The sequence below is a fragment of the Protopterus annectens genome, chromosome 3.part0 (genome assembly GCF_019279795.1).
Source record: "Protopterus annectens isolate FY-2018-M chromosome 3.part0, PAN1.0, whole genome shotgun sequence".
NCBI lineage: Eukaryota > Metazoa > Chordata > Ceratodontiformes > Protopteridae > Protopterus > Protopterus annectens.
The window spans coordinates 1,287,305,604-1,287,333,086 of record NC_056731.1 but is presented as its reverse complement, the minus strand read 5'-3'; the positions used below and the strand labels follow the sequence as shown (position 1 = coordinate 1,287,333,086).

General features: G+C 42.5%; 1 protein-coding gene across 1 annotated transcript in view; it reads left to right on the top strand.

The window, feature by feature from the left end:
* The window catches only part of CDH2 (cadherin 2), a 1,080,070-nt gene that overhangs the window by 912,747 nt on the left and 139,840 nt on the right, over positions 1–27,483 (top strand). Inside the window, exon 10 of the mRNA XM_044065441.1 lies at positions 26,192–26,445. Within this exon, the coding sequence (XP_043921376.1) occupies positions 26,192–26,445 (254 nt within the window). The remainder of the gene's footprint in view (positions 1–26,191; positions 26,446–27,483) is intronic.

Sequence of the window (27,483 nt, the reverse complement as noted above, 5' to 3'; positions counted from 1 at the left end):
CTACATGGGCCACATCTCATACCTTCATTTTGCATTACAAGTTGGATATTGTGTCAAGGAACAGGGCATCCTTTGGTTCCGCGGTGCTCTGGAATATCCTTCCATGAGGGCCACCCAGGTGTTTGGTAGCTGGGTCCCTGTTCCACAGGTTGAAGATCAAATGAAGTCAACTACTTCGGATAAAGAACTTATGTACTCACTGTAATGTTCCATCTGAGTAGTTGTACTTCATTTGTCTTCACCCCCCCCTTCCCCCAACCTTGTCACTTTGGTACTGACCATTTACAAGTAAAAGTACGACTACTCCAGAATTGCTCAGTAAGGATGGGGTCTTGTTGGGTCAGGTATGTGTTAGGTGATTAGCAGCAAACTCGATCTGAATGTAGGAAGGAGACATGAGACATTATGGGTAAGGGGAAGACCTGGGAGCTCGGATCTGCAGCTGGAAAATGCAGCCGTGTTGGATCCGATTCGGATCCGAAACCCACAGGTCGAAGACAAATGATGTACAACTACTCAGATGGAACGTTAAAGTGAGTACATAGCTTATTTTTACTTTTTGATACTGTTTGAGACCAATTATTTTAACTATAATTGTATGTGTGTGTGGACCTTTAAGATGTGATGATATGTAATTTTTGGCTTACATACACAATCATGAGGAGAAATTCATCTAGCTTCAGTAGCTTGCAGATAAAAAAGAACAGCATAAGGCCGAACACTTTTCTCCATAGGAAGTCATTGCCAGAGCAGTTTCTAATTGTGGGCTAGCAATGATTCACTTTCTAGGGAAATTTCTCACTGCTTTGAGTAAGTGTGACCTTGGAGTCTGTATTTATAAGTTCTGGGGGTGTGGGAGGCTTACCTACCCCTGCAAAAAAGAAGAAAAAGGAGATCTGATATTGTCCTTTTCATTCTTCCTCAATAAACGGGTTATGTATCTGATCATCGGATTTGACTTAGCCGCATACTAACTCTCGAGCTCCTCCCTCTACCTATAATGTCCTAGCTCATCCCCAGTACCCCAGATCTCGTTTGCTACCATCTGGGTAGGATGTAGGATCCTGTCTCGCAGCATTTGCTTAATACTTTTCTTTACTGTAAGTGCAGTTTTCTCCTTCTTTTTGGAATATATTTCTTTCCTTTTAATTCTTTTTTATACCTCTACTTTTTCCAACCTCACTCGTAGTTTTATTGTTTTTTCTGCATCAGGCGTTTCAACAATTGTAATAGTAATTCTTCTTCAAGTACCATTATTGGTACTTTTCTGTCTATCCCCTTTATTTTCTACCCTTTTCAAACAAGGTATTCTTTTTTACCATTGCTTGTATTTTTTCTTAAAAAAAGAAAAAAAGAATATTTCTTCCTTTTGTAGTGTTTCTCTTTCTAAGTTTGTTCTGCAATGACTGATAAGCCAACAGGTTTCAAGAAATGCACTTCCTGTGGGCATAAAATCCCTAACTTAGGTGCCCACAGGGAATACGTTTACTGCTTAGGAGATACGTTTACTGCTTAGGAGAGGCTCACATGAACACAAGCTGCTCTATTTGTGCAGCTTTTAGATCAAGAGCCAATGCCGACAGGTGTAACAAGCTTCTCCTTAAAGGAGCTATTGCTGACAGGCTTAACAAACTTATCCTTAAAGGATTGCTGACACATATACATCTTCATCTTTTTCAGGGGCTCAATCCCCCCAAGTAAATCTTCTAAGCTGCCTTAGAGCACAGGAAACAGTTACCTCCAAAATCTCCAAAAATTTCATTGGAGCTGCCTCATAAAATTCTGAAATCCTCTGATCTGCTGAAACAAAAAAACATGGATCCAAAGCTTTCTGATTTTAAGTTTTTGAATCCTATTATCATCTCATCTAGCCCTACCAAGACTACAGATCCAAAACCAATGGATCCTGTGCCTAACACATCATACACTCCAAGGTGCTCACCCCAGTTTATGGTGGAACCTGTTTCCCCTTGGCTCCACTCCCCTTTTATGCAGACACCTAAAAAGCATTCCAGACCTCAGTCCACTGCATCCTCTGTCAGGTCCTCTAGGAGTCTTTCTGAAGAGGATGTGGATAGGATGATGCGAAAGTTCCTCAGAGCTCAGTCCAAATGAGGGTTATATTGGCTCTGGCTCCCATTGGAACCGTGAGCCTTCCTTCCACTACCCACACAATTCTAGCTGCTTCTCTGAAAAATCCTGAAGTTTTGGGACCCCAGGATCCGACAGTCCCAAGAGTTCTGGTTTTGGATCTGAAGAGAGTTACCTCTTCAACTGAGTTACCTCTTCAACTCGGACAATGTCCCTGACTAGTTCTGCTCTTATGCCTTCGGATCAGGAAATCCCAGAACTGAAGCGTTGACATCAGATTCGTGGGGCTGGGGTCTACTCAGATGATGTTGGCTCCATCCCTCCCCTCGGAGCTTCGGCATTAGACAGCTAGAGTCCATTTCCCTCCTCGAAGCACGGATCAGGTCGGAGTTGCGATCTGCCTGTACTGGATCGTTCAGCTCTAGTGTGGCCGGCCACGGCTTCTCTGGGTTTGTCTGCCTTTGAAGTGGTGGAAAGGATCCTTTGTTTTTCTAGGGATCTGGTCTTTAATCCTCCCTTGGATCCAACCCTTCAACCCTTTGTGGTTCAGTGCTCTGATTCCATCAGACCTACCCCACAAGGACAACCAGTTCCTCCTAATTTCTAATCAGTTCTTATTAAAGAACTTCCCCTGTCTACGGACACTTCCCCTTAACATCCCTCCGAGGAGGTTCACTGCAAAAGAACATGCAAGAGGAAGCAGATAGACTCACCTTCGGAGTCTGTCATGGAAGATACTGATTTCGAGGAAGGGGAAGGATCCCCCAGATCACCAACTGATGATGTCTCATTTGAAGACATTGTAGAGATCCCTAAACAGAAAGGTGGTTGGTCCACTGATAATCCTTCTCCTGTGAAGATTTTGGTTCTGGCCCAGCTACGTCTTGGGTGACTCCCCCAGCTGATGCACTTATTGATCTAGTCTCTCGCCAGGCATGGAAGGTGCCGGATTCTGCTCAACCCATGCCGTGCTGCCCTGACAAGTTTTTAGACCCACCAAAGGATAAACACCACTGGAATAAAAAAGTCCCTGTCGATGCAATGCTTTTGGCAGCAGCCACCAAAAAGGAGATAGCAGAGCTGAACTCTTCTGTCCACCCCTCTAACAGAGAGTCTAGGGCACTGGACAGATTTGGAAAGCATGTATTTGCTTCAGCAAACTTCGCTCTGAGGTCTGTGAATTACCTGGCACACTTTACAAGGCTACACAGATATTTGATGAAAGAACTATCAAAGTCTGTCTGGAGTCCATGGTTGCAGAGGATTTCAAATGATCATCTTCTCATCTGGCCACTTCCTACTCTATTTCTAATGTGTCCATGAGTTTAATATCTCTTGCAGCAGAAGGTGCCTTACAGGTAGCTGATTCAGACATTGTCGTAAAGAGGCATTCCTGGATGTGGCTATCTGACTTTGCAGAGCCTTTCAAGTCTTCTTTCATCAATGCTCCCTTTGATATTATGTTGTTTGCCCCTTCCATAAAAGAAATGCTTACCCTTAGTGAACAAGAAGGAAATACCCTGTCTGCCATAGGAATTCAATTTTTTTCCCCTTAGTGGTCTTTTTCAAGGAGTCAGAAGGGTGGTGAGAAAATCTGCTTCCAAAAATCCTAGGGACTTTTCCAGGATTCACATGGAGACTCCTTCAGAGGCAGAGGAGGGCATTCAAATGGAAGATGCCATCTCCGCTGCAGAGGAACCCGCAAAAATCAAGGTTTCTGAGGTTCCTTAGTGTATAGACCCTTTCAGCACTTATGAAGCACTGCTCGACTGCTTACCTCTGGAGACAGTCGAGCGACATTTGTCCTTGCACCCAGAAGCCTGGTCTGCTATAACAAAAGATACTTGACTGCTAAAAATAATATCCAGAGGTTACTGCATACCCTTTTCCCAGATTCCAACTTCCAAAAGAAAGAAGCTGCCTAACTTTCCACCCAGTCAGAGAGAAGCTGCAACACAAGAAATTCAAAACTTGCTAGACAAAAGAGTAATCTTAACAGGTTCCACCAGACCAAATAGGATTCAGTACTTACTCAAGATTCTTTTTAATGCCAAAAGACAGGGACCTGAGACCAGTTTTGGATCTAAGCAAATCAAACCAATTTATGAAGAAATCAACGTTCCGAGTGGTCAAGGTTCAGTCCATTCTGCCCCTTCTACACAAGGATGATTGGATTTGCTGTATAGATCTTCAGGACGCATACTGTCGCATCAAAATAGACAGGCACTCCCAGAGAAATTTGATCTTTCATCTGGGAGCCAGTCACTATCAGTTCAGAGCCCTGCCCTTTGGCCTCACTGTAGCCCTCTGGGTGTTTACCAAATGTATGGCAGTGGTAGCATCTCATCTGAGGCTACAAGGATTTCCAGTATTTCCATATCTAGACGACTGGTTTCTGACCACCCCAGATTTGCATCACTTAGAGCAGTCCAAGGACACTTTGCTCCAGATTTGCCAGTAATTAGGTATAACAATCAACATTGCCAAATCAAAACTGACATCAGCATAGAGCATGGAGTTTAATGCTGCCCATCTGAACAGAACAACCCAGATTGCTTCCTTGCCCTCTCACTGTGTATGTACACTCAAATCTCAGGTTCATCAAATTCTCATACTGCTTCTCTTACAAGACTAATTCTTCAAGCTTTAGGTTCCATGCTATCATTTCCAGTCAAACTTACTCAAGAATGCAAAAAACATTTTCACTGGTGGGTCCATTCGGATGACATTTATCTGTGTCGGCCTTTTGTTCCTCCCTTGTTGGCCACAGTCAGCATGGACACCTCCCAACGAGAAGGAAGGTCCAAGGCATGTGGTCTTCCCAAGAGACCAATTTGCTTGTCAGTGTCCTGGAAATGAGAGCAGTCCTTTAAGCATTGCAGGCATTCCTACATGCTGTCCCTCTAGGGACCATCACAATTCATACCGACAACATGTCTGTGGTGTGGTACATCAACAAACAAGGGGGAATTCGATCCTAACCCCTTTGCCAAGAATCAATGAGGGTATGGCAATAGGCGATATTATCCAACCGCTTTCTTGTAGCAACATACATTCTGGGGAAAACCAATATAATACCAGACAAACTCAGCAGGTTTATTCTGATGCCTCATGAGTGGTCTCTCAATCAGTCAGTGGCAAAGAAAAATTTCCACCATTGGGGCCAACCATGCTGCGATCGCTTTGCATCTCCCCACAACAACAAATGGAGCAGTTACTTTGCCCTGATTCTCCCTCAGAGTGAGTCACCGAGAGATGCTTTAGTCCATGTTTGGCCCTCCGGTCTCATATATGCCTATGTACCTCTGATCCCCAAATTTGTACAGAAAGCCAGTCAGTTGAAGTGCTCAGTAATCCTCATTGCCCCTTTTTGGCCTTGCCAGGTGTGGTTCCTCTTCCTGTGGTCTTTTTTCTTTATCCTCCCTGGATACCGGACCCATGTCCAGATCTTCTTTTACATCCTTCAGGGATGAAGCATCCCAATATCCCAGCCCTCAGACTAATTGCATAGTTTCTCCAGTTCCACTGATAGACATCCCAGGTTTCTTCCCTAGTACAGGCCGTACTGTTATCTTCACAGAAAGACTCCACCAAAAGGATTTACAAGAGTAAATGGAAAAGATTTTCTTCCTGGGCTCCAAAAAACAACACTGACCCTTTTACTGCTCCTGTCTCTGCTGTACTAAATTTTCTAGCTTCTCTCTTTAAAGAAGGTGTTAGTTTTTCCACGATCAAAGTACAATTGGCAGCCATAGCAAATTTTCATTCAGGAGACAAAAATTATTAAATGGCTGCTTCCAAATTATGTAAGGCATTCTTAAAAGTACCTTCTTTCCTTCTTAGCCCTCCAGTAAAAGATCCATCACTTCCCTGGGATGTAACAGTGGTACTGCAAGGTTTGACTCAAAAACCCTTTGAACCTTCTGCAAAAATTGACTTAAAGTATCTATGTTTGAAAACAGCCTTTTTAGTGGCTATTAATTCCGCTAAAAGTGTTTCTGAACCCCAGACTCTTTCATCTAAAACCCTTTACAATTTTTTCATAAAGACAGGGATACCTTACGATCCAACCCTTCTTTCTTACCCAAAGTGGCCTCTGAGTCTAATGTTAACCAAACCACTCACTTACCAGTCTTCTTTCCAAGTTTTTCAAAGGAGAATACGTTTCATCTTTTAGTTGTACATAGACAATTATGTTTCTATTTAAACAGAACAAAAGAATTGGGAATACCAAACCAACTGTTCATCTCCTTTTCACCATATCATGTGGGTTCTCCAGTAGCAGTGGCCAAATGGATAACCAACTGCATTTCCTGGCTGTATTCCCAACAGGCCCTTTCTCTACCACGAACTCTTAAATCCCATTCTACTAGAGCCATGGCTGCTTCATCTGCTTTTTGGTCAAGAACGTCTATTGATGATATTTGTGAAACTGCCACATGGTCTAATGCTCATACCTTTGTTACTCATTACAAACTGAACCTAATTTCCAGAAGTAGAGCTGCCTTTGTTTCAGTAGTTCTCCGGAATATTCTTCCATGAGGGCCACCCAAGATTTACGTAGTTGTGGATTCTGTCCCATTCATTGAGGAAGAATGAAAAGGACAAAATCAGATTTAAAAGTTATTTACTCACTATAACTATGCATCTGTGTTGTCCATTTTCATTCTTCCTCAACTTCCCCTCCTTCTTCCCCCTTCGTGTCATCTCCTGGAGTGACCTGATGGACCTTTGAAACCCGTAGTTTCAGGTTTGAGCCCTATCCTAATATCTAATTTTTTCCTCTTTTCATTACTTAATGAATACTTTATGACAGCAAACTCAATCCAAGGTACTGGGGATGGACTAGGGCATTATGGGTTGAGGGAGGAGCTCAAGAGTTGGATCTAGAATCTATAGTATTTGGCCGAGTCGAATCCGAGGATTGGATCTGTAACCCATTCATTAAAGAAAAATGAAAATGGACAACACAGATGCATAGTTATGTTGAGTACATAACTTTAATCGCCATCTTGGTTTTCTGACATTTTTTCCTTCTGCTGAAGCATCGGCTTTCATGATGTTGGTGTATCATAGTGGGACAGTTGGTGCCTCATAACAAAACTGTATTTTTGTTATTTTTTTGAGATGAATTATATTATCTACATTTGTAAGTACCTAGAATTCTAAGGTGCCCCAGTCTCTCTCTCTCTCTCTTTCTCTCCTTCATTTTCTTTTCACTGTCGACCTCTTTTCCCTCTCCATTTTATCCACATTTTTATGTGCCTAGAATTCTGATGTGCTTTCTCCTCTCCCCCCATCCCACTCTTTCTCACACTCCCATTCCTTTTCTCTCTCAAAAGTGATGACTGCGTAGAATATGGAGTGGAGAACTTAACTGGGAGAGGAGGAGGGAGTGTCTTGTAGTTGTTTCCAATTTGGAATAGTTTTTATTTACAATGTGGACTTTTACTGAGAATGCCCTAAAGTAAAGTTTCTCATCAGAATTTTTAGGCTTGTTTCCTTGTGGATTTTATTGCTTATTGTCATTTGTTTTTTCCTGTAGATTTCAGATGTCTTCGATCTGACATATAAAGAGACTTGTCTTCTTTTTCATAGGAATGGTTGTCACTGAAGAAGTGGACCAATTTCCTTCCTAAAGTGATATCAGACTTGGCCCTTAATTTGTAATGGGCTGTGCCTTATTCATTCAGTCACCCTGTTTTACTCTGGCTGCGAAAACCAAGCTATTTATGATCATGCCTTAAACTTCATTCAGCACTTCTTGGCCTTTTGGCTGTGATCAAGTGGAGTTTGTGTGTGTGTGTTCATGTGCGTACGCGTGCACGCGCGCGCGCGTGTGTGTGTGTGTGTGTGTGTGCGTGCGTGCGTGTGTGTGTGTGTGTGTGTGTGTGTGTGTGTGTCTGTGTGTGTGTTTGTGTGTGTATGTATGTGCGTAGTGCAACATTTGACCAGATAGATCTTTGTAAACGTTATTCTGAGTAGCGTTGTCACCCTTGTAACTGAATATTTTCCTAAAAGAGTGACATGTTGCAATATTTTCTGCTGTAAAAGACAGGCAAGCCTCTTTCTGTTACAGTTCGTACCCAGTTTGCTGATGAATGCAGTGAAGCTTGTTCCTTTTTAAATTTCTCTATTGACCAAATGTTACAGTTTTGTCATAGGAGCAAAATGTCTTTTACCATTCAGTTCACTACCATGTTTATCTGCCCTTCACGTCTTCCGCAATTCTTTGTTTGTTAAGGCTCAGCCAGTAGTGATGGTAGTAGTAGGATCTGCTTAGGAGTCCATCCTTAGTTTTACCTGCTGCAGGGGAGCTCTGACAGGCAGGTAGTGTACATAAGGGAATGCACACCTCAGTGGCAGATCTTTGATAAAGAGCTCCTAACATCAGAAAATAATTTTCTGTTCTCTTTTCCATCTGAAAGATTTTGAATTATACGTATGCTTTCAGTTAAACAAATCACGCATGTACCAGCAAGTGTGTGTCTGTGTGTGTGTGTGTGTGTGTGTGTGTGTGTGTGTGTGTGTGTGTGTGTGTGTGTGTGTGTGTGTGTGTGTGTGTGTATACATATACTGTTGGGAAGCACTGTGGGGTTTTTTTTGCCTGACTCAAAAGCATCATGAGTGCTAGCATGGTTAGAGGTGTCAGCCTGGTCTGTGTGGAATATAATGTCTCCTGGTGTCTCTTGTCCAGTCAGAGTGTAATTTCTGACCACCTTGTGTATCCGTTTACAAAGTTACTGTAATCATACTTCAGTGAGATGGTCACTACTTATGCTGACTTGACTGATTTTAAAAGACAGTAACCAAATCATTCTCTAGCTTTCAGATGTTTTTTCTATTTCATAGCTTGCAGGTCCCTTTTTGTTTTACTACCTTTTGCAGATGCTCAGAATTTGCCTGCTTGTCACTATTGCAGGACCTGAAAACTGTGAATGTAAGAGTGTTCAATCTCGCCGTTTGTTCTTACACACGGGTTCGGAGCCGATCCTCGGCTCCGAGTCGGCCGAATTGCAAAGCTCTGAATCTCAGAGAAGCTCGAGACCAGCCCATATCCCACAATCCTCCCTGCCATTACTCAGATCTAGTTTGCCGCTGCAACAGATCGGATCGAGGAGAGCTCGGACCAGATAGAAACTTGAGTTTTTGTTGAGTCTTTAGATAAGAATTCAAATTTTTTTCTTCTTAATACTTCATTATAGTTACTAGTTACTGTAGAAGTGCTGTGCGTGTGATATATATATATTTACCCATTTTTCTTATTCAGGCACCCTTGTGGCCTAACCCTTTTTTTCTTGGGTGTGGTATTTTTTGTGAGAGTTTTATATTATAACTGTTTAGTATACATCTATTGCTAGGATAGTTATTTTTTTCTTTTTACCTATTATTGTAGTGATCTTCATTGTTACTGTGCAATGTCAGAAAAAGCCAAATCTGGTTTTAAAAGATGTCAGTGTGGGCAGAAAATGTCCATTACTGACAATCATGCTTCCTGTGTCTACTGTCTTGGCCCTCTCCATCTCCAAGAGGATTGCTCTATTTGTCATTCCTTTAGTGGGAGGGTCATGACAGATAGACGCAGGAAGCTTATTGACAGAGGATTATTGAATCCGGCCTTTCAAGAGGCTTTGGACAAGTCTGATCAGGCTTCTAAATCCTCGAAGGGGTCGAAGATGTCGGAGCCCATGTCATCGGCTCCGAGTTCATCTTCTCGGGTTCGTTCGCCGGTTCCACAGATCCCGTGGCCGAGCGTCGAACATTTATCTTTTACTGAGCCCCAGATCTTGGAATCGGTGTCGGAATTGCCACCACCGTCCATTCTTCGGTCGGTGCCATCTTCGGCTCCTTCGACCCGTTCTTCCAGACCGTTGTCTGACACAGATGTGGATCGTGTCGTGCAGAAACTCATGGAGAATACGGCCCTTTCCAAGTTAATTGCAGTTTCCTCCCAGTTGGTGTAGAAACTAGAAGGCCTCCCCATATCTCCAACGGGTCCTCCTTCGAGACCCATCCAGATCTCGGAGCCGGGAGAAGAGGACCTGATGATAGTGGAGCCCTCGGTGCCGAAGCCGTCCATTGCACGATAGACACCTTTGACTTCGACTCCTTCGGAACCGTTAGGGGAGTCGCGGAGCCAACGGTCTTTGCTCGGTTCCGGGACCGAGAGTCTTACCGACCTGTCGGTGCCAACTCTCCCTCTCGGGGCCTCGGCACAGACTGGTTCGGCTCCGTTCTCGGGGTCGGAGCCCACGTCACCTGGTTCTGGGATGCTTCCGTGTTCTTCGGAACCGGGGGAGCCCTTAGCCAGGGGTTCTGGGGCCTTTGACCTTATGAGGAAGGTATTGTCTGCACAGACAACCACATCATCAGGGGAATCTTCTCCTTCCCCAAAAGGGCCACTTTCTGTTTCTGCCCCCACGATCCATCCCAAGCGTCGAGCCCAATTGCCTCAGCCACCCACAGAGGGTTCCCCCTGTTCCTTGGAGGCCTCACCAGAAGCCCCTCTGATGAGGTCCCAAGGAAACGGTTGTGCAAGAGGAGGCACATAGATTCCCCACAGGAATCTCTAACGTCTGACACCGACTTGGATGAGGCAGAGGGGTCCCCAAATTACCCTCTGAGGATGTGTCATTTGCAGACATCCTGGAGATCTTGAAACAGAGGGGTGATTGGCAGTCCCTAGCCCCCTCTGAGGACGAGTCGGTGCTGCTGAAGGCTTTTGGGGCTCAACCTTCTACCTCCTGGGTGACCCGCCGATGAATTAATGGATTTGATTGCTCGAGGGCGTGGGAGACACCTGACACAGTGGAGCCAGTACCTAGGAAACCAAACAAGTTCATCACTGCCCCCCAAGATAAATCTTATCTCACCAAGGGAGTCCCTGACGACGCTATGGTGGTGGCGGCAGCCACGAAAAAGGAGATGTCTGAGTCTTCCTCATCTGTTCATCCTCCTAATAAGGATTCTAGGACTATGGACAGATATGGGAAGTGCATTTTTAGTTCAACGACTTTTTCCATGCGTTCGCTAAACTACCTGACCCATTTCACACGATTACAGAGGGATCTCATCAAGGAGCTGACAGATACCCTCCAGGGTAACACAGATGTTGCTGTTTCAGATAAGGTAACAGCACAACTTAACACCCTCACATCCATAGTAAACTCATCCATGAGGCTCATCTCGTATGCAGCCGAGGGATCGAGTAGAGCTGCAGCTTCAGCGATTGCTCTTCGAAGACAATCATGGATGCGGCTGTGCTCCTTTGCGGAAGCCTTCAAGTCTTCCTTTGCTAATGCCCCTTTTGATGGTGCTACACTTTTCGGGCCCAAGGTTAAGGAGACTCCCACTCGGTGCGAGCAAGAGGGAAAGACCCTGTCTGCTGTCGGGGTCCGTTTTTCCACTCCTACTGGACCGTACCCCAAAGGGCAACGAGGCGGAAAAATGTGGTTCCGTAAGAATCAGGGATCTTTCCAGACCGCACAGAGTGATACCCCCTCCAGAGGCAGAGGAGGGGGTAGAAATGGAAGACGCCGCCCCGGCGGCAGGGGTCCGTGATAACCAAGGCGACAGGGATTCCGTCCCTGGGAAGCCTTTCCAGCACTCCTGAAGGGAGGCCCGGCTGTCCTGCTCTGGAGGCAGTCGGGGGTCGCTTAGCTTTATACCCACTGGCCTGGCTAAACTACTTCAGATTCTTGGGTAAAAAGCATTATAACCAGAGGATACAAAATCCCCTTCTTTTCAACACCACCTCTACAAAGGAAATTTCCAGACGTGCCACCCCGTCTGCGAAAACTAGCAGCTGTAGAAATTTCAAAGCTGCTCGAAAACAGAGTCATCCAACCAGTCCTGGCGGACCAAAGAGGATTCGGAACTTACTCAAGGTTCTTTTTAGTTCCAAAAAAGACAGGGGACTGGAGACCGATCTTAGATCTCAGCCGTCTCAACAACTTCGTGAAGAAGGAAAAGTTCCGGATGGTCACGCTTCAATCGATCCTTCCATTCTTACAGAAGGATGATTGGATGTGCTCTATAGATCTCAAAGACGCGTACTACCACATCAAAATGGCCAGACCGTCCAGAGATCACCTGTGCTTCCGGCTGGGGACCAGTCACTTTCAGTTTCGAGCTCTGCCCTTTGGACTCACCTCAGCCCCCAGGGTGTTCACCAAATGCATGGCAGTAGTTGCGGCTCACTTGAGACGACAAGGATTCCGGGTGTTTCCCTATCTGGACGACTGGCTCCTCACCGCCACCACCGAGCTTCGACTATTGCAAGCCAGAGACTACACAATTGGCCTTTGTTCCCACTTAGGGATATCTATAAACTTTGAAAAGTCTTGTTTATCGCCCTCACAGTGTATTTCCTTCATCGAAACAGATCTAAATACATGATAGACACTACTAAAACTCCCCCCAGTAAGAGCTTCAATGCTCAAACAGCAGGTCCTACTTCTTCTAGCCAGCAAGAAAGCCCCGGCCAAACTGGTGGTAAAAGTGTTGGGACTGATGGCAGCCGCATTAATTGCAGTCCCTATGGGAAGGTTACACATGAGGATTCTTCAATGGCTACTTTTTGCGCAGTGGTCGTTCCAACACCTACCCCTAACGCACGAGATCAGGATAACAGAATCTTGCAGACGGGACCTCTCATGGTGGGTGTGCAACCAGAACCTCACTGTGGGTCGTCCGTTCATTCTAACCATCCCAACAGCTACAATAACCACGGACGCTTCCCTGATAGGGTGGGGGGCCTTTTTCAGGGAAGAACAGTCCAAGGAGAATGGTCCAGCACGGAGTACACTCTACATATAAATGTTCTGGAGTTGAGGGCGGTGTTCCTAGCGTTGCAACACTTCCAACCCCTCTTACCTCTAGGGACAGTAGCAGTTCAGACAGACAACATGTCGGTAGTCTGGTATATAAACAAGCAAGTGGGAACCAGGTCTTACCCGTTATGCAGAGAGGCCATGAGAATTTGGCAATGGGCAGAGTCCACGGGTCGCTTTCTGATAGCAACGCACATCCCGGGGTCATCCAACGTCATTGCGGACAGGTTGAGCAGAGCCATCCTGTTACCTCACGAGTGGTCCCTGAATTCACAGACGGTGGAAAAGATCTTCTGCAAGTGGGGCCAGCCTTGCTGCGATCTGTTTGCTTCCCCATTGAATCCAAAATGCAGAAGCTACTTTGCCCTTCTACGCCCTCCGGGGGATGTCCCCAGGGACTCACTGATACACGATTGGCCCCCGGGTCTCCTATATGCATTCCCACCGACTCCATTGATTCCCAGATTTCTACAGAAAGCCAGGAGCCTGGAAAGGACTATAATACTCATAGCCCCGTTCTGGCCTCATCAAATATGGTTTCCCTTTCTTCGAGCTCATCAAATAGAGGAACCATGGATTCTGGACCCAGTGCCAGACCTGCTGACACACTCGTCGGGAGTTCCTCACCCATCTCTACAGTCCCTCAAACTAGCAGCTTGGCTGCTCCGCTTCCCTGCCTAGCCAGGTCTCATCTTCTCCCTCCGTCATTTCAACACATCCTGGTTGCTTCTCATAAAGCCTCTACTACTAAGCTCTATACGAGTAAGTGGAAACGCTTTGTATATTGGGCATCTAGTCAAAACTTAGATCCCTTGGTAGCTCCTTTACATAAAATTTTAGAATTTTTATCCATCCTTTTTCATGAAGGAGCTTCTACTTCCACTCTACGAGTACAGTTGGCGGCCATATCAAACTTCCATATTGGTGAAGGAGGTTCTTCCATTATGTCTCACAGGCTTTGCAAAGCTTTTTTGAAAGGAACCTTCCATCTTAGACCGCCTGTCAGAAAACCTTTCTTTCCATGGAGCCTGAATTTGCTACTGTCGCAACTCATGTTGCCACCTTTTGAACCTGCTTCGTCTTGCCTCCTAAAGTTCTTGTCGTGGAAGACGCTGTTTCTCGTCATCGTGACCTCAGCTCGTAGAGTCTCAGAGCTGCAGGCATTATCGGTTAGACCACCTTACCTGATATTCCACCCAGACAGGGTTTCTTTACGTACAAATCCATCTTTCCTTCCAAAAATATGTTCAGTTACGAATATTAACCAGTCTATAGAACTCCCTACCTTCTTCAAAAACCATACTAACAAACTGGAGTATATGTTGCACAAGTTGGATGTCCACAGGCAGCTAAGATTTTATTTAGACAGGACCAAAGCTTTCAGAAAAACGGATCAACTCTTTGTCGCTTTTGCAGACAATAAAAAGGGCATGGCAATTACTAAATGTACACTATCTAAATGGCTTGCTGACTGTATAACATTTGTATACTCTAAATCAAACCAATCCTTACCAAACAAACCTAAGGCCCATTCTACCAGATCCGTTTCCACCTCCTTAGCTCATGCGGCTCGCTTGCCTTTGGACACTATTTGTGCAGCAGCCACGTGGTCTAAACCACATACTTTCATCACTCATTATAGAGTGGACAAGGTCTCCAAGGATAGGACATCATTTGGTTCCACTGTGCTTAGGAACGTTCTTCCATGAGTCACTCAGGGTCACGGAGCTAGGGACGCTACCCATGTGTAAGAACAAACGGCGAGATTGAACACTCTTACATAAAGAAGTTATGTCCTTACCATAACGTTCCATGTAGAGTGTTCATCTCGCCTTTGTTCTTACATTCCCCCCCCCCCCCCCCCATGTGTTTGGAAGAACTGGTAGGATTAGAGTCTGATCGACGTGTCTTGACCCTTTGCGGGGTATATGGTCCCATGTGTCATGGGATATATGTTTAGACCATTAGTTATTGCTATGGTGAGAGAGTGTCTCTGAATGGCTGAAGAGAGTGTATGCTTCTAGCACCGCTGGTGTTGGATCCTTCGTCTGGTTTGCTTGCAAACTAGATCTGAGTAATGGCAGGGAGGATTGTGGGATATGGGCTGGTCTCGAGCTTCTCTGAGATTCAGAGCTTTGCAATTCGGCCGACTCGGAGCCGAGGATCGGCTCCGAACCCGTGTGTAAGAACAAAGGCGAGATGAACACTCTACATGGAACAGTTATGGTAAGGACATAACTTCTTTTTTCCACCGCTTCAAGAATTAAACTAAAATTCCATAAACAGCAAATTCTAAAGTTTGTTGTTATACCTTTAAGTGTTTTTGTTTTGTAAGGGGTTTTAAATACCTGCCCATGCTCCTTGATGTGGGGAGGTGTGCATTACTTCATAATCCTGTGACTTAGTATTAACTCAAAATCACTTTACTTTGGAGAAGGAGAAATACTTTTCAGTTATATTCCCTGTAATTGTGACTTCATTTTTACTATTCCAAAAATGAAGGTTGCACTTACTCTCATTAGATTTTAAACAGGCCTTCTTGGTGAGTAGTCAGTAATAGTGTAGCTAGGGCGTGGCGAGAGAGGCAGCTGCCCTGGGTGCAAAATGTTGAGGGGCGCGATTAGCCATCCATCATCCCAGTCACATTTTAGTGCAATACTGGCTTTTAAAAGCTGATATTGCATTTGAGGTCAAGTCTGAGCACTGTAGTACTCCATGTGTGGTTTAAACTGTAGCAAGCAGTTTTGTACAGGGTAAAAGTCAGAATTTTTTGTTTTTTTAATTTAAGCCAGAGCTCTGCAGTAAAACTCCTTTTAAACTATAGTTTAAAAGAGAAAAGATTTTATGAACTGATGTCAGTTTTCATTCATTCTTCAACTAATGGATTTGGATCAGATCCTCAGGTCCGACTCGGCCATTACAGTAGCTCATAGTCTTCAAAAACTCTTGAGCTCCTTCCCTACCCATAATACACCAATCCCTACAATCTCATTTGCTGCTTTCGCGTCTAGACGTGGTCACCTTTAACTCTCGAGTGCAGAGTGGGAGATAATTTGTTTTGCATATTTCTTACTTAAAACTACTTACTTAATTTTGTATTTTATTTTCAAGTTACTACTGCTATTCTTATACTTCATACACCATTGAGTGTACCTTTTTCCTACCATTGTTGGTAGGCCTAGCCTTCCTTCCCTACACCTTTTACACTTAGTGTATACCTTTTCCTTATGACAGTTGGAATTTTTCTTGCCCTACAAGATAATTGTATATCTTCACTTACCATTGTTAGTATTTAGGTTTTTCTCTTTTTTCTAGTTTAAAAAAAAGTTTAGTGATGTTATTGTTAAGTTTTCTGTTTTCAGAATGTCCAAAAAAGCAGCATTTAAAAAAATGTGATGTGTGGGCACAAGTTGTCTTATTCCAATGCCCATAATCTTTGTGTATATTGTGTGAGCCCAGATCATTTACAACAGGACTGCAGCATCTGTCATGTTAACCCCCGAGCACTGGCTGACAGAAAAATAAACTGATTTTGAAAGGCTTGCTTCCAACTTCCTTTTCCAAAGCCATTACTGAGGCTCAGTCTCTGAAACACAAATCTAGAGACCCCACAAAAAGGTCTAAACCTTCTTTCCTCTTCACAACCTAAAAAGAAAAAAGAGAAATTAAATCTGAAATTGCTTACAGTTGACCCTCGTTGGATCTGATCAAGCCTGTACTGGATCCTACATCCTCACATCCAAAACCCTTAACGAGGACAACTTAATTTTCTCATCTGGATCCAGTCAATTCCAGTTTGTCTTCTCCCTTTTTAGAGAGGAGCTCCAAATCTCCATCCCTAGCATCTTCTCATTCCTCCAGGAGTCTCATGGAAGCAGATGTGGAGAGGATGATGAGGAAATTCTTCATGGGGCAAATTCGTATGGGTGTTCTTATGCTTCCTACCACTTCAGGTCAGGAAGTCCGATCATCTGCTACTCCACCCATTACAGCTCCTTCTGTAATTCAGGCTGCTGTTTTAGAGTCCTTGGATCCGAGCATTCTGGTCCGCCTGGTTCAGATCCAAAGAAAGCAGTTTCTTTGGTTCCAAACACTGCTCTGAGTGCACTGGCTTCGACATCCTCAGAGACTGATGACTCTCGGAGCTGAAGCATCCCTGTTGGGATTGACTCAGAGGTTTTCAGAGCCGAATCATCCTCTCAGAGCCTTGGCACTGGACAGCTGGGTTCTGACTTCCCCCTCTGGTGGGTTGTTCTTAGTGCGGAGGGAGGTGATTGGCCAGAAACTTGCTGTCTCTGCTCTTTTGTTCATATGTTCATAGGTGTGTACTAGGCCTTTACAAGCCTAGCCCAAAAAATTGCCCAGGCACCGTGCCACCTGATGTTAGTTCACAGCGCCCTTATACAATAGGGCAACTGGAGTGATCCTTGGAGTAAACTTTCTGTTACCCATCCACTTGTCTTCTTTCTCTCCAGTATGATCTGGCTTTGGGGTTGTGAAGAGAGTGTTCTCTGCTTCAACAGGACAGATGGGTCCTACTCCCTTGGATCCACCCTCTGCTTCTCAGATGATTTTGCACCGTGAGCCTCAACATTCTACCCCACAGGGACAGCCAGCTCAAAGATTCCAGACTACCCAGCAGAGTATCCTAATCTCTTCTGATACTTCACCGAACCACCCCACCGAGGAAGTCCCTAGGAAGAGAAAGTGCAAAAGGAGGCACTTGGACTCTCCTCAAGAGTCAGTCACTGAGGATACTGATTTTGATGAAGGAGAGGGGTCTCCAAAATCATCATTTGATGACATCTCATTTAGAGACACTCTTGAGATCCTTAAGCAGAAGGGTGGCTGGTCTTCTCAAGACCCTTGTCTGGAGGAATCAGTATTTTTGGAGGCCTTTGGAGCTGACCATCTGTTTCCTGGGTTACTCCACCCACTGATGAGCTGATTGATTTGGTCTCTAGGCAGGCATAGAAGGAACCTGATATGGTTGACCCAATCCCCAAGAGACCTGACCAGATTCTGGATCCACCAGTAGGAAGGGAATTTTGGGGAAAAGAGGTGCCAGTAGATGCCATGGTCATGGTGGCAGCTACAAAAAAGGAACTTCTGGAACAGAGTTCCACTGTCCATCCTCCTAACAGAGAGTTTAGGACGATTGACAGATTTGGGAAGCATATTTATGCTTCAGCAACTTTTGCACTCAGATCGCTGAACTATCTGGCACATTTTACGAGACTTCAAAGAGATTTGATTAAACAGCTGTTGAAATCTCTTTCTGGAACTGAAACTGCTGAGGCTCAATTTTCAGTCTCTCAGTTGGCTATCCTACAAGCTATATCTAATTTATCCACGAGGCTTATCTCGCACAATGCAGAAGGCACCTTAAGGGCCGTGGTTTCAATTATTTCCATCAGGAGGCATGTCTAGATGTGCCTGTGTGATTTTGCAGAACCCTTCCATTCCTTGTTCGTTAATGGTCCTTTTGACAGCACTTCTCTGTTTGGCCCCAGAGTAAAGAACACACTCTCCAGGTGTAAGAAAGTCCAAAAGACCCTCTCTGCAGTGGGCATGCATTTTTCAACCCCTCAAAGGACGTTTTCCAGGAATCAATAGAAAGGTCGAAAAATGTGGTTCAGAAAGACTCAGGGTCCTTTCCAGGACACACATGGAGATATTTCCCCCAGAGCCAGAGGGGGGAGCTATAAGGGAAGGTGACACCTCTGTGGCAGAGGAGGCCCTCAAAACCAGTGGTCTGGAGCTTCTTTTTCTAACAGACAGTTTCAGTGCTCCTAAAAGGAGGCCCAATTGCCCAACTCTGGAGGCAGTTGTTGGTCGCTTATCTCTGCACTAGAAAGCCTGGGTAGATATAACAAAAAGACAGTTGGGTGCAGAGAATTATTTCCAGAGGTTATATAATTCCCTTTTCCCTACCTCCTCCATTGTTAAGAAAATTTCCTGATGTTCCATCCAATCAGAGGAAAGCAGCAGCTCTAGAAATTCTAAAGCTGCTAAGAAAAAAAGAGTCATCCAGGAGGTCCCACCAGACTAACTAAAATCCAGAACTTACTCAAGATTCTTTTTAGTGCCAAAAAAAAAAAAAACGGACTGGAGACCAGTTTTGGATATCATTGTATTGAACAAGTCAGTTCGACACACAAAGTTCCAGATGGTCACAGTTCAGTACATTCTGCTGTTTCTGGACAAGAATGACTGGATGTGCTTGATAGAACTTCAGGATGCGCACTATCACATAAAGATGAACAGACAATCCAGAAGGTACTTATTCTTTTGGCTGGGAGCCAGTCATTATCAGTTCAGAGCATTGCCCTTTATTCTCACCACAGCACCCAGCGTGTTCACCAAGTGCATGACAGTGGTAGCAGCTCACCTGAGACTGCCAGGATTCCAAGTGTTTCCATATCCAGATGACTGGCTCATTATCAATCCGACCAGGCATCAACTGATAGAAGCACATGATCAGATGCTACAGACTTGTTTATGTCTTGGAATAACCCTAAATCATGACAAGTCTCACTTAGAACCAACCCAAACATTAGAGTTCATAGGGGCTGTGTTCAACATGGTATCTATGGTAGCTTCTCTTCCTCTTTCAAGAGTACAAATGATAAAGATGCAGGTCAGGAAAATAATTTGCAGTACCAGAATTTCAGCCTGCTTGATTCTACAAGCCATGGAGGCAATGTCAGCGGCAATAATCTTAGTTCCTTTAGCGAGATTCCACATGAGCATTCTATAATGGATGCTAGCAGTACAGTGGTCAATGCTTTCTCAACCCATGTCAGCAAAGATAAGCATAACTCAAGTATGCAAAAAATAATCTTCACTGGTGGATGTAGTCACCACAGGTACTACAAGGTTGTCCTTTCATCCTTCATCAGCCCAAGGCCATAGTGACCACAGACGCTTCCCAGATTGGGGGGGGGGGGCATTTCCTAGTGAAAACAGTCTAAGGCACTTGGTCCCCACAAGAGGTCAACTTGCATGTTAATGTTCTGGAAATGACAGTGGTGCTTTTGGCATTGCAGGCATTCCAAGACTCTGTTCCTCTCGGAACAGTTGCAGTCCAGACAGACAACATGTCAGTAGTTTGGTACATCACAAAAGCACTACTGACAAGTCACGAAACCCTTAGAGTGGTTTCAGGATGTCTTAATTGATGTACATTACTTAAGCAATAAGCAAAAGGAACTTGATATTAGAGTTCATGGAAACAATATTAAGGAATAATTTCATGTTTTTTTTTACGGTGAATATTACAAACAAGAGAAAGAAGTTGCTAATGGGGCCACATGTGCCCCCTTGTATGCTAACCTTGTATTATACTATTGGGAGAGAAAATACATATTTGAAACACCATGGTATGAAAATATAGTACTGTACACCAGAGTTTTAGATGATATTTGTTTGTTCTGGAAGGGTACAGATTTACAACTAAGTCAATTTTTGGAATACATTGGTACTACAACTCCTATTTTGAAATTTACTTGGAACACTTCCAAGGAAAAAATAAATTATTTGGATGTGACCATATACAAGAACTTTGAGGAGAATAAATTTCATTCTAAGATTTATCGGAAACCTACACATTCTAATGTGTACTTACACTATGATAGTGAACATCCATATAATCAGAAGAGGGGCATTATTAAGGGGCAGTTGATCAGGGCCTCGAGAATGTGTAGTGAAGATTCAACATTTTTTGAAGAGATGAAATTAATGAAACATTTTTTTAATGAGAGAGGATACCCTAAAGTTCTTACAAATCAATTAATCAAAGAAGTAAAAAAGGACAGAAGGGGGAAATATGAACCAATTTTGGGGAAGGAGTTAGTAGCTACCAATAGAAATGAAGGGGGAAATTGTACTCAATATGATTTAGCATTTATCCATACCCACACGGTTTTCTCAGCTGATACTGAGAATATTATTAAGAAATATTGGAGGGTATTGACCATAAATAATGAGATTAGTAAGTATTATCCCCGACACCTATATTTATAAGGAAAAGGGACATGAACATTAAAGAAATGCTGAAGCATCATGATACAGAGAACATGGCAGGAAGAACTCAGAAGAGGTGTGGTATGTACAAGTGTGAGTTTTGCCAACAGTGTAGAAACATTCTAGAACACGAATGTATTAACCTCCCTATTAGAAAGTTTAAGGTGAGGGCTAAGGAATATTTTAATTGTAATAGTAAGGGAGTGGTTTACATTAGTGTTTGTGAAATATGGAATAGTTTCTACATAGGTAAGACTGAGAGGCCTTTGAGAAGGTGTATATATGAGCATATGTATGAGGTCTCTATGAAAAAAGATACTAATGCACTGTACAGGCACCAGAGAGAATGTCCAGACAGCAACTTTAAGTTCTGTGTTTTAGAACAAGTAAAACAAGATGTAAGGGGTGGTTTATGGGAGGCCCATTTGGAATACAAAGAGTTATACTGGCAGTTAAAACTGGACACAACTACAAAACCTGGGTTAAATGACCATTTGAATATAAATAGTATCTTAAAGCTAAGGGCAGATAAATTATAGGAACAAGCAGTGTAGTTTCAGTAGAAAATTGATTGGAATTAACATGTTTATTATTCCTAAACTGGGCGGCCACAGTGTTGCAGCGGTTAGCCTTGCAACCTCACAGCAAAGTTTCTCTGGTTCGATATTTGGCTGGGGTGCCTTCTGTGTGGAGTCTGCATGTCCTCCCTGTGGTCGCGTGGGTTTCCTCTGGGTGCTCCGGTTTCCTCCCACATCCCAAAGACATGCTGTAGGTGGATTGGACACTCTAAATTGGCCGTAGGTGTGAGTGTGTGTGCCTTCTGTGGAAGGTTGGGCGCTGGGCTGGCAACTCAACACCGTAAAATTCCACTGCCAATCATGAGCGGACAGGTGATCCGCTGTGGCGACCCCTAACCAGGGAAAAAGCCGAAAGAAGAAAAATTATTCCTGAACTGAATACATGTTTTTAAAAAAATGTTTGTATGTGAGTTTTTATTTTTGTATTAGTTGTAATATATATTTTAAGTATCAAAGTTGTTGACAAGGAAAAAGAAATCTGATTAATGAGTGTTTAACTTAACGGATGAAATCAGTTTAATTAATATTAATGAGATGAATTCATTGTGGAAACTTGTTTGAATGGTATAAAAGTGGTTATTATTCCATGATTCTTATGTTCTGATGAAGCTCGGGAGATTCCTGGGTGAAAGCGCTTAACTGTATTATTTTTTATCTGGATCTGCGTTTAACTTGTGGAATACAATAAAGAAGGGTTTCGTGACTTTGTCAGTGGTGTTTTTGTGCTTACTACAGTTTTGGTCGTGTACGTTTCTAGTTTGATACATCAACAAACAAGAGGGAACCAGATCTTATCCCCTGTGTCGAGAAGCCCTCAGAGTGTGGCAATGGGCAATATCTTTCAACCGCTTTCTAATAGCAACATTTATTCTGGTGCAGTCCAGCATGATAGCAGACAAACTGAGCAGGTCCAACTTACTACTTCACAAGTGGTCTCAACAACAAAGTGATGGATATGATTTGGGGGGCCAGCCTTGCTATGATCTTTTTGCCTGTTCTCTAAACAGTGAGTGCAGCAGCTTTTTTGCTGTTATCCCCTCACAGGGGGAATCACAGAGGGATGCTCTATTCCACTGTTGGTTCCCTGGTCTTCTGTACGCTTACCCTCCAACCCCCATAATTCCCAATTTCCTGCAGAAAGCAGCCTGGTAGGGAGGGTGTGGAGGTTGGCTTAATGGTTAAGGTGTTTACCTTACAGAGACAAGGTGCAGGGTTTGATTTTCACTTGGGGTAATTGGCTAGACTTAAAATGGCCCACAAGGGCAGTTAGTCTAGTATGAACCTATGGTTGAAGAGCAAAGTCATCCTCAATGCAGTAGAAGGGATGGATTTTTTTTGTTGTTCTTTCTCATCACTTGAGCTGGTGGTGGTGGAGGGGAGTGGGTACTGTACTGTCTGCAGGAAGCAACCTGCAAGTTTTGAAGTCCTTTTTATTTTATTTTTATATATTTTTATTTATTTATGTTTTTCACTTGAAGAGCTGAGGGTAGTCATATCACTGTGCTTTATTTCTTGTGAATTAGATTTCTGTTTAAAAGCTGGTATTGACTAGAATGGTTACACTGCTGGTATCATTTAGGTTTTAAAAAAAGATTGGCAAGTAATCATACTTTTATCAGACTGGATTCGGTTCCCTTTAGATTATGTTTGCATATGGAATGTCCAAGAACCTTATGAGTTTATGTCTCAGTTCTCATTCACCTTTGTCATACTATTGTCTGCCTTGTGCTGTCTGGATGTTCCTAGTTCTGAAGAGAAAATGACATAGATTTGTTTTGTGCAGGCTTATTTAGCTGTCTTCTGTTATTAATTCAGCTGTCCTATGTCAGGCAGTATTTTTCTCACTACTTCCAAATAAAGTAAGCCAGTATTTGATAAACCTAGCACCAGCCTGATGTGTACTTAAACAAAAATGTTGTTTTTAGTAGTGCTCTTAAGTTTGTTTTATATTGAAAGTAAACAAAACGTCTGTATAATGGTCTTTTTAGAAAAAAAAAAGCATAGTAAAACAAAAACTGTTTCATTAACCTTTATTAAATGAAAGAAAAAAAGGCACACCTCCATCCTAACCCTGCTGCACTAATGTATTTTTTAATACTGAGTATGGAAAACAGCCATCTCTGTTGAGCAATTTGAAAATCAAAATGTAATTCCTGATTCCAGTGAGAGAATAATTATTTTTTGAAGCCATTTAGGTCAAATGATGGTCTGTTTTCCTAAGCAGTTAAATATAGTTAAGTTGGGACTAGAAAACTGATATCTGGATCAAAATGGAGAGAGTGTCAAATGTTTGTCTTGAGCTGAAAGAATTCGATATGCTCACAGACACCTGTTTTCACAGAAATTACACCAGCATATTTTTTTCTGGAGTGGCCCAAACCATTTTGTCTGGGAAAAGGTGGAGTATTTTGCACTGAATAATATTGTTTCTTGGAAAATGATTTGACTCCTTATAGGAAGCAACAGAACTACGCATAGCATTTAGCAGAAATGGAAATGTATAATTCAAGGAAACAGAGCTACAAACATTTAGCAAGTAAAAAAAAACATAAGTGCTATGTTGGTAGAAACATATGTTAAAGAGTGAAATTATAAAACAGCTTGGAATGTCTAGAAGGTAATTGTAAGAGGATATATTAGAAAAATGCTGATAACCTACAATCATTCGCTTGTAAAGCATGAAACAAAAATATGATGTAATATATCCCTCTAGTTTCTAAAAAAATGGTAACCGATACATACATTGGAAACCAAGATAAGGGACAGTGACTAATATATATTTGTTCTTAGAAAGTAACGCAAAAAAGATCAGGTTGGGGGAAGTCTGCTGGATTACTCAGTTAATAATCCAACAATATGGACAGTTTGGTATACCAGTTAAAATAAAACAATTGAAGAAAGGAATTGGGAATAAAGTGCAAAAGCAAATAAAATAAATAACCAAAATTTGGGCCAACATATTTAAAAATATGGGTTAGGAACTTAGAAACCCAAGTGCCCATAATCCACAATTAATGTATCCCAGGATATTTGCAGGGGTAACCACTCCTCTTTATAGACATTTTCTCCATATAATATGATGTCTGGCATATCAGATACATGAAAGAAGAAAATAGCTACAAATAAAGAATATCTACTTTAGTAATAATTATAGAAAATGTATTAACAGTATAAGCTTGTAAACGAGAGAGTAATTTTTCCTGTGCTCCAATGACTTGATTTTCAGTGCTGTGGAACTGCCCTTAGTCTAATTCCATCCAACAAACTTGATAGTACCAAGTAGTATTCTTTTATGAAGCCTGGTTAGTATGTGAGGCAAAGATGTCAGTCTTCTGTCTTTTTGTAATGTATCCAGTTGTACTGACTGCCTTCTTTGTTAGCTGTAAAAAGGCTAAAATGGAATTTTGAACATTAGAAATAGTCAAAATATCATGAGCATATGCAAAAGCAAAATATTCATATCGAAATACTCCTATATGAATAGATGCAATATAGGCTATGTCATTTCAAGTAGAAATGGTTTGATGTTTGTTAAGAAAAGAACTGAGGAAATGGGCAACATTGTCTTGACCCCAACATACTGAGTCCTTATAGAGAAATTCAAGCCATTAAGTGAAGTAAAAAATACATAATGAAAAATAATTCTAATGAGGATCAGTAAATTGTTGAGAAAATGAAAATGCTCATAAATCTGAAACATGTTGACATGGTGATGCTTATCAAAAACTGTATAAGCATCTGTGGTAAGCAAAGCAAAGTCTGTATTGCACACAGCAGAATGAGACTGAATAAGTAATACAGTAGGCTGAAAAATCTGAGTGGCTGAGGATAAGTCTTTGCCAGGTATAAAGTCAAACAGCTGAGTCAGTTACTGCTGAAAGGTATTTAGTTAGATAATTTTTCAGCAGATGTGCATTTATTTTGTAATTAGTGTTAAGAAGAGAAATGTGACGGTATGGTAACTGTCTGTGTCTGAAGGAACATTGTTAGGGTAGATTTATGTGTACATACTAAAGTGCAAAGTTGCTGGTTAATTAGTGTCTGATAATTGGACGTTGGGCCTGATTCCATTGGCTTCATTGCAAGGACATGAGTACTTATACTGAGAGCAGGTATTTTGGAATCTGGCCCCTGGTGTAAGCCGGTTTGTAGAAATGACTTACACCGATGCAAGTCATTTACAGAGAGCAAGTCTTTTGGAATCAGGGCAAATTTACATTGAATCTGGCTCATTAAATTCTTTTTTCCCCTTGTGTATGTTTTTTTTTTTCAGAGTGGATCTCATCAAAAGAAAGAAGGGCAGCTATATTTCTTACTTCTATTATTAACCCATTCTATTCCAGTCTGTCTGTATGGAGTACTGATTTAGTTAACCTTTTTCTTCTTCTCATGACCTTTGTGAGAAGCTGTGCCTCATTGCATATTGATTACTGGCATTTCCCTTGGGTTGTTTACAAGACTGCATTTTTACTGCCTTTATGATGAATGTGTGATACCATCTGAAGGATTTATTTTCTACTGTTCCTGAATGAAACAAGCTTAAATTGAAACTGAGGATAGCATTGTCTTGGCTGGATTTGTGATGTGTACTGTAGTCCGTGCCCTTTCATTGTAGTATGCTGCTTGTCAGTGATACTAAAAGTTGTTTTTTTTTCATAATTACAGCCCATTGACTATGAAACCAGCAGGGTATATGTGCTCACTGTGGTAGCTGAAAACCAGGAACCGCTTCTAAAGGGCATCCAGCTGCCCCCACAATCAACTGCAACAGTCTCTGTCAGTGTCATTGATGTGAATGAAAGTCCATATTTTGTACCTGAACGGATGCTAGTGCGACAAGAAGAAGGTCTGCCTCCTGGCTCTGCATTGACTACTTTGACTGCAAAAGACCCTGATCGTTTTATGAAACAAACAATAAGGTACTTTTATCATGCTGTGTTGTACATTCTTTAACTCGGCATAGTTCAAGCAGTTTGCCATTTCAGGAGATGAACACTGAATGTCAGGATTTTGTAGCATCTGTGTAGGAAAGTATAGAATATTGGGCCTGAAAACTGGCATGCATGCAGACTTGTCAGCCAGAGGTAGTACATTCCCTATGTACCTAAGGTTTTACTTATTTCTCTGTTGATTTCTCACAAATTGTCCTCTTTGAAATAGGATCTTTGACTCTGGTGTCTTTCCTGACTTTTTTCCCAGGCTTGCTAAGTGATTCTGCATCTTTTGTGCAGTGCTGAAGAGGTAGTGTGTCATCACAATGAAGTTAAAGATCCTTATCTTGTCACTGTATGCACGTCTAGACTGTAATCTTGTTCATATTAAAGCCGTGTCCCAACAATGAGCCCGGGGTTGAAAAAGAAAAGAAAAGCTTAAGGCTGCCAAAAACCCTTGTGCTTTATTTTACTTTACTTAGTTTAAAATTGCTAGCTGAATAAAAGTTGATTAACGCTTTCACCACTGTTAGATGGTTAGAACTTCCCCAACTACTGTTATCACCAGCTAGTCATTACCTTTAATATCATTAGACATCCTGAAAAAAACCCAGCACTAAGCCAGTTAACTTCTCCATACAGAACTAATTGTCCTCTCCGATCTACTGAGAAATTCCTTCTCTGCATCTCTAAAGCTAACAACAACTCAGGGAAAGCTCTTTTTTCTTATGCCTTAGCTAGATCCTGGAATAACCTCCCCCCTTCTCTGATCTCTGCCCCCACTAACACACATTTCAAAAATTCTCTTAAATCACACCTTATGAATACATGGCTATGTCCATGGATCACATGAATCTCACAATCTCAGCACACTTTACACCTTCCTTCCTGCTATCTCTACTGTGTATATGCTACAGTTAGGTATCTTACTGTCAACTTGAAATTGTATAATATGTCATGTCTAATCATGTGATTTTTTATTCTTTTATCCTGTCTCACTAATCCAATGTTAAAGCTTGATGTATG